The sequence below is a fragment of the Anabrus simplex genome, chromosome 3, assembly GCF_040414725.1.
Source record: "Anabrus simplex isolate iqAnaSimp1 chromosome 3, ASM4041472v1, whole genome shotgun sequence".
NCBI classification, from domain to species: Eukaryota; Metazoa; Arthropoda; class Insecta; order Orthoptera; family Tettigoniidae; genus Anabrus; species Anabrus simplex.
This window is the reverse complement of record NC_090267.1, coordinates 24,098,481-24,106,576: the sequence shown is the minus strand read 5'-3', so window position 1 is coordinate 24,106,576 and position 8,096 is coordinate 24,098,481. Positions and strand designations below refer to the sequence as shown.

The following is an 8,096-nucleotide window of genomic DNA, read 5'->3' as shown; positions in this document are numbered from 1 at the left end:
TACATAAAACTGTCCATCAATTTCCCACAAAAATTCCTCACATGCTGAAACTTGATTCCAAATGATACCTCCTGAGATCCGACACACGGTGCCAGCAGCCTCGGTGCACCGACTAAGGCACTGAATGTGAACTGAAGTGTATCTTATAGTCAAGAATAAGCTACTGCACAAACTGAAGTGTCTTATAGTCACAAATACTGCACAAACTGAAGTACATCTCATAGTCACTGCATGAACTCTAGTGAGTTTTATCTTTTTTTTTGCCCATATTTTGCACTTACTGTATTCTTTTAACCTCCAGGAGAGAGGATGGTGCTTGTTTTTAGTACACCTTAGTAGTTCCTGGATTTTCTTCGTTATCCTATGTACGGTTTATACCCTGTGTGTAGCCTCCTACATAGTGTTGTAATTCCACATACCTTTTAATTTTCATGCTATTGAAAGTCACCTTGTTGAACTGGAGCATAAGCATACAGTTAAAATCTGTTATTTAACAATAATTAGCAATTGGTATCTTACTTGCCTGGTAAACTCTACGTCCTTGTATTCCCAACACATCTTGATTTACTTCAATAATCCTTTCATTCGTGAGGATTGCTTTAAATTCTGGTCGGATGTTATGCAAGTCGTTGGACATCAGGAGTGGAGCAGCGAGGATTGCCCATATAGCCATCTGGACCTTACTCTGCTCCAGACTCAAACCAAAGTTTCCAATGATGAGCTGAAATTTAAGATAGCACATGATAAACGGATGGGTAAAGCAAATAATAAACAATCGTTCATTTAAGTTAAGTGACATGTTTCCAATATTGTGACAGGTAAAATCAACAAAGCCAGTTTATTGTCAGAGGTTGGAGTATCAAGAGGACAAATTGGGGCAAATATTAATTTATAGGAAGAGGAATTAGGGAAAGGAATAACTTATTAAGGGAAAAATTTCCAATTTCTTTGAAATCATTTAAGGAAATTATGTCAGTGTTTCCTGGGCTTGTAGGCCATGGTTCTGGAGCATGTGATGGTGCCAACATTTCACCGAAGACTGCTTTCAGCATTATAAATGGTTCCAACTTACTTTGATACCAGCAAAGTACTCAGTGCAATGGAGTAGTGTTGTAATTCCACCTCAGGCAGGCTACGGTACACTGCTCGCCTATTGGTCCACCATGCTGAAGGGGCAGTCGCTGATTGACTGTTCTTCGGCCAATGGTTGAAGCATTAAGGAGCCCAATATACATTGACTTAGCTTGGCAGATACAGTTAACTGATCACCTGTTGCTTTTTCTCTTCTGCCTCGGTCATCGTGTCCTTCAGGATTGAAGGCTTTCAGGACTAGAAACCAGGCTTGTTTATCCATTCAGATTCCTCGCTGTTGGTGTGCTTCAGGATTTCAATGCCTTACCTCTGTAGCCAAGCATGATAAGACACAGTAGTTGGCAGTAGTTCGGTGTCGCTGTACTATATGCCATAGCCTGCTAGCAGCGAGTGTTCAGCGGCCATAGCCTGCTAGCAGCGAGTGTTCAGCGACTAACGATCTTTCTGCTTGTCCCAGCTGGCTGTGTCTGTTATGCTCCTTCAGTTGTGTGGCAATGCTGCGTTTTGTAGTGCCTATGTACACCTGGCTGCAGCTGCATGGGATCTTGAAAACACCTGCTGTAGAGAGAGGATGACGCTTGTCTTTAGTAGACCTTAGTAGTTCCTGGATTTTCTTCGTTATCCTATGTATGGTTTATACCCTGTGGGTAGCCTCTTTTCAATATACGGCAGAGAGGCTTTAGCTGCTGGTCACTCTTCTTTTTTCTCCCTGGTTGTTGAATGGCTGGGATGGACTGCTCACTAGATATCTTTATGGCTTTACCCGTTAGCGAGTAGGACCATACTGAGGTGGCTGAGCTCCTCGCTTTGTGCTGACGTTGACAAATTCTCCTTGCTTGTTCGGCTAGTGTCTTTGTTGTATACAAGATAAGGTATACTGGAACACAACATAAATTTATTGCTTCAATATGACTTTATACAATATATACATGAATTTAACTTAAACTTTTCTTGAAGCTGAGTAAATTCGCAAGTAATTAATCTCGATAGTAGACTGAGAGTCTGTAGAAATGTACACTTTATACACATTAACTTTATGTACACTCGAAGCTATCTTGATGAGATAGTTTGTAAAAAGGTAGAGTTCATGATAGTCGAAAACTATCGGTTTTATAAGCGTAACTTGCCATGAAAGTTCCTACTAACATAATGCAGTTATTTCCATTGGCTTGTCATGAAATGACATGAATATTCACAATTAGAGAATCTAATGTAGGTGTCGGAGCCTGAGTGAGGACTGAGGATGTGTAGAATACAGGCATCGGGGCTCGACGTGGCTGCAGGAATGGGAACTGAGGCAGTGGCCCGAGGTGAAACCTCATACAACCAGAATTCAGTCCACCTGGCCGAGACACATGTTTAAGAGGGATAATCTCCATGTTCAACGTTCAGTGTAATCTATAATCTCCATGTTCAACGTTCAGTGTAATCTGGTGCTGGACACTGGGGAGTCCTACTAAGTGGCTGCCAGGTGCTCATTTTATAGTGCGGACTGACGTCACAAGCAAGCGCACTGGAGTCGTCTCGTAGAGTCTCGCATAATCCAAGCTGAGGCGTGCGCGGTGCTGGCTGGCGCAGAGCTAGGAGCGCGAAGGACACACAACAGTCTTAAACACTCTGTATTTCTTTTTATGGTTGGTGGTTGGATGTCTTCTGAAGATAGCGGTCTGTGTGGGTTGCTCGTGATACACTGTGCGTTCCAAGTTTAAATCGGCAGTCTTCGTTACCAGAACATCGAGGAAAGAGAGACAGAAAATGAAGGAAAACTCCCTTACCTTGAAGTTATTTTATGCAAATTTAGTTTTAAGTTATTTGCATTTGCTTTTAATTATTATGATACATGAATTTCATTCTCAATTGTCAGTTTTTTTGTTTCTTGCTTTAATGTACTTCCTTGTAATATTTTGTTTTAATGTAATTACAGTATTTTCATTGATGTCATTGTTGTTATGTCATTTATGTTTTGTATTGTTGTTGTAATATTCTAAGTAGGCATTGCCAACAGGTTATCTCCCAATGGCAATATATTTGTTAGCAGCAACAGCAACAACGCAATCCTCTAACTCCCAGTGGTATATATGGCAACCGCAAAGAGTTGCCACTGCACGGTATTTTGACCGACCGACCGACCTACCTATTGAAGAGGACAAATTGGGGCAGATATTTGTTCAATAAATTTCCAATTTCTTTGCAATCATTTAAGAAAAGGGTAGGAAAACAACAGATCGGAAATCTGACACCTGGGCGACTGCCCTAAATGCTGATCAGTAGTGATTGGTTGACTGAGCTCTTTTCAGGCACACCCCCGTTAGAGGTAAGCTGCATGAAGCATTTTTACAACATACCAGCACTCCTGCCATTCTTAAATTTCTGGCAGTACAGGGAATCAGTTGATTGATTGGAACAGCGTGCAGTGGGCGTCATATATACCACTGGGAATTAGAGGATTATTGTTGTTGTGTTGTTGTTGTCGTTGTTTACAAATACATTGCAAATGGGAGATAACCTCTTGGCAATGCCTACTTAAGATAGTGCTAACTGTTACGCTTAGGAGGTGGACATCCATCTATTAAAGATATTGTACGACAACATTCCACTGACAGCTTGGAATATACTATTTGGTTGAGCAGCTCATCTCCTTTCTCCCAAGTTTTCCCAGCTCAAGATTTGCAATATTTTGTAATACTACTCTTTTGTCAGAAATCACCCGGAACAAATCATGCTGCTTTTGGATCTTTTCCAGTTCTCTTGTATCAAGTAATCCTGGTGTGGATCCCGTACACTGGAACCATACTGTAGTTGAGTCTTGCCAGAGACTTACACACCCTCACCTTTACTATCCTTACTACAACCCCTAAATACCCTGATAACCTAATGAAGAGATCTGTAAACTTTGTTTACAACCACATTAATGTGATTAACCCAATGAAGATCTTTCCTTATATTAACAGATAAGTTCTTACAGCATTCCTTGTGAGGTACTTTCACCCCATCAACACAGTAAAAACTGAGACAACTTTTGCTCTTGGAAAAACTTTCAGCATGATTTTCCATCCTATTTGCCATTATACCGTTGTCTGCTTGTCCATCTCCCAACATTGTCTAGGTGAGTCACTCACAATCCTGTAACTCATTTACTACTCTATACAATATAACATTATCTGCAAAAAGCCTTATGTGTGATTCCAGAAAGCCTGACAAGTGATCATGATCCAAAGTAGCAGAAATGACTTTTTTAAATGTGCGAGTAGTCCCTGTTCTTCTTTTGTATTCATGTTTGTCCTGTATCTCCTCTCTATTTCTGAAACATCATGTTCTCTTCCCCTTCCTAGTTTTCTTAGTGTACTTAGTCTCCTCCTTCAATACAAACACAGTGGAACCTCGAGTATCCATTTTCATGAGACAATGTTTTCCTGGATTATTTGCTCAAATTACATGGTGCCACAAGCAATCATGTTTTAACAATCCCACATTATCTCTTTGTAAAACAAACAATTTCCACTTGTGGTCGTCTTCACTTTAGTGACTGATTGTTGCTTGGCTTGGCATTATTTAGTAGCATATGTTTGAACAAACTTGGCTGATCAAAGTTACTGACATAAAAGTTTTTCACGGGAAGGCGACATAGTTTCCACGGTGAAAATGAATTTTAAGTATCCAGATATTTAACTCGTGTAATTTATGTGGAAGTTTTTGTAAGAATACAATCATATATGCAGCGAGACCTCAATTATCTGTTCCTGGAAACTATGTTTTCCCAGATTATTAATTGAGATTACATGGTCCCACAAGCATCCTAATTAAATCACATTGTAAAACCCCCGCATTATCCCGTTCCTCGAAGAAACGTTTTCCTGGATCAACCGTCCAGAAATTTCAGTCCCATCAACACAAAATCCTCAATAACGTGTTTTTCAAGAAACTGTACCTCACAAAAGGACGGCCATGGCCTACCTATGGATCTTGGTGTTAACGTCCCGTCATTGCGATTATTAGAGCAAGTACTGTACTGGAAAATCGATCAGCAGTGAACTTGCATAAGGGACCATCTTAGCATCGCACTTGGGTGGTATTGTTTAGAGAATCTGCGGAAACCATAAAGCAGAGTGTGGCTACAACAATTGGAAGGAGACATCTCACATTTCGAATGCTCTGCTTGAAGACGGAACGAGTTTCGTCAAATATTCATACTCGTAAAACATCTGCATTACCGGTATGTCCAGGGTGAGATGTTTTTTTAATATTTTATTTGACTGTATCACAAAACAGGTTTTCGGCACTTCTCTCAGGGCATTGTATAGTCACTGGGCTTTCAGGCAGGAATCAAAACTGCTCCTTAACACAAATCTAGTATATTTTAATATTATCGTATACGATTATGTTATTGAGACAGGAACGGATGTTGCACCTTTAATACTGTAACGTGTTGGTGGGGTAAATAAATGAATAAATGCGTACAGCACCTGGTAGCAACCTATTTCTAAGATTTATTAACTAAGCACTACAATTACAAATTTACACACACACATATGATAGCCGAGCTTACAACTTACACACGTACACGGTCACACACTTACAGACGGTTCGCGCTCTCTCTCTCTTAGTTTCTCTTATGTTCCATCTACAATGACACACACACACACACACACACACACACACACACACACACACACACACATACACATACACACAGAGTCATCGATTATTTACAGTACACTCTCTCAGCCACTCAGTCACACTCGTTAGCGCTGTCACGGTCCACAGCCTACACATCAGCCTCGCAAGTCGGGATAGTATCCGCTGTTCACTCAACCCGTTGAACTCCGCAGTCTTCACACGTCATCTCCTAGTGTTCCCTTCTTCGCCGCTCCAGAACACTCCAGGTTCTCCTCCAGCAGCCAGCCTCAAGGGACACACACATACACACGACATCGGGAAAACAGGAACGAGTCCTCGGCTCCGACAGACAGATACTCGATCAGGCCGCACTCTCTCAGGCTATCACTAACTGCGCTCCGGCGAACTCAATCTCGCTCCCACTCACTCACTAACTAACTCTCGCTCTCCACTTCTCACTCTCCAATTCTCAACTCTAGCTCTCACTGACTAACTCTGTAGGCAACTAACTGCTCTTTTATACCTGCGCCAGCCCTTCTGGAATAGTCCGGATGTTCGATGGATCGAGGGACCTCGCGAAATAGAAGACTCCAGATTAGTCTTCCAGTTGTTTCCGTAGTTCGCTGCGGCGCGACCGCAGATAGACGTGAGAAGGGCCGGCCCAGCGCTTGAGTGTTGCTCGCGGATTGGCGCGCTCGAGCGTAAGGGGGGTGGGGCGATGGGTGACGGCCCCGGCGCGTAGCGAGTTAGCATGGCGGACTCGACAACCATTACAATACATAAAGGCATGTGAGGTCTTGGGATTGCCTGTTACTGTGTTGGTCCTAATATAAGATTGGGAATTTTACGTTTTTATGTTGAAGTGTCATAAAAACCAAAGTTGTTTTATTTGCGCAATGTTGCATTTAAAAAGTTTTTATCATTTCTGCACTAGTACTGACTTGTGCAGTGTGTGCACTTTCCAGCCGAGTTCAAGGTCATGAATAACTGTAATTTCTAAAGTTTAGCTGATAGTTTTTCCTCTTTCCAATTTGATTGTGATTAGTGACGGGCAGAATTGAATGAAATGCATTCGAGAACTTTTCGGAATCGATACTTAAGTTCAGAACCATAATTCTTGAGTTCAATATAACCTTTTATAAGTCACTTAGAGCTGGGAACGGTAGGAGCGGAGCAGTTGTTTTCGCTCGTCCTCCGGAGACCTCCGGTAGTCCTCCGATTGAATTCACTGGCAGAAAATTCAAATACTTTAATGTGGGCAATGTTGTAACGGTGATCTTAGGAGGAATTACAATTTAGATTTCAGAACTAATTCCACAGATGCATGTGTTCTCCTACGTTTGTCATTCAAATGCTGTAGTCATTTCAAGATCGGCGCTTTATTTGTTACGTTATGAACAACAGATTTTGATCTGCTGACATTCAGTTTGCAATAGGTGCAGGTGGATAGAATACTGTAGATTGAATATTGGCATAGATTATACCATTGCAAATGCATTTAAAATATTATTAATAGTCAAAATATTTAAGTAATAATTATATTCCATTGAATATAAAATGTATTAAATGTATAAATGTATGATACTCTTACATTAATTATACTCGTAGCTCATTTATTACAGAAGGGTACGTCCGGTTAGCATGCTGGCCTTTGGTCACAGGGGTCCTGGGTTTGATTACCAGCAGGGTCGGGAATGTTAACTTTAATTGGTTAATTTCCCCGGCACTGGAGCTGCGTGTATATGTAGTCTTCATCATCATTTCATCCTCATCACAACGCGCAGGTCGCCTACGAACATCAAATCTAAAGACCTGCTTCTGGTGAGCCGAACTTGTCCTCAGACACTCGCGGCACTAAAAGCCATACGCCATTTCATTTTTTACTGAAGAGTACGAACTGATTGGAACTGGTAATATGCTGTATTGGGCTGAATAGTTCAGACGGTAAAGCGCTGGCCTTCTGAGCTCAAGCTAGCGGTTTTAATTCTGACTTTGCTCGGCGGTTCTTGAAGGTGGTCACATATGAGAGTCTCATGTCGGCAGGTGTACCGGCACATAGAAGAACTCTTGTGGGACAAAATGCCGGCACCTTAACGTCACAGAAAACCACAGAAGTGGTTATGGGAGTACAATAATAATAATCTTTCTATCAATTTACCCTCCAGGTTCGGGTGTTCCCTCGGACGCAGAGAGGGATCCCACCTATACCGCCTCAAGGACAGTGTCCTGGAGTGTGAGACTTTGGGTCGGGGATATTTTTTTGTTTTACGTCACATCGACACAGATAGGTCTTATGGCGACAATGGGATAGGTAAGGCCTGGGAGTGGGAAGGAAGTGGCCGTGGCCTTCAGTTAGGTACCATCCTGGCATTTGCCTGAAGGAGAAA

The 8,096-nt window shown here is 41.8% G+C and overlaps 1 protein-coding gene across 1 annotated transcript in view; it reads right to left on the bottom strand.

Annotated features, from left to right (window-relative positions):
- The window catches only part of LOC136866963 (alpha-N-acetylgalactosaminidase), a 57,931-nt gene that overhangs the window by 14,235 nt on the left and 35,600 nt on the right, over positions 1-8,096 (bottom strand). The window contains exon 7 of the mRNA XM_067144052.2: positions 524-721. Coding sequence (XP_067000153.2) covers positions 524-721 — 198 coding nt within the window. The remainder of the gene's footprint in view (positions 1-523; positions 722-8,096) is intronic.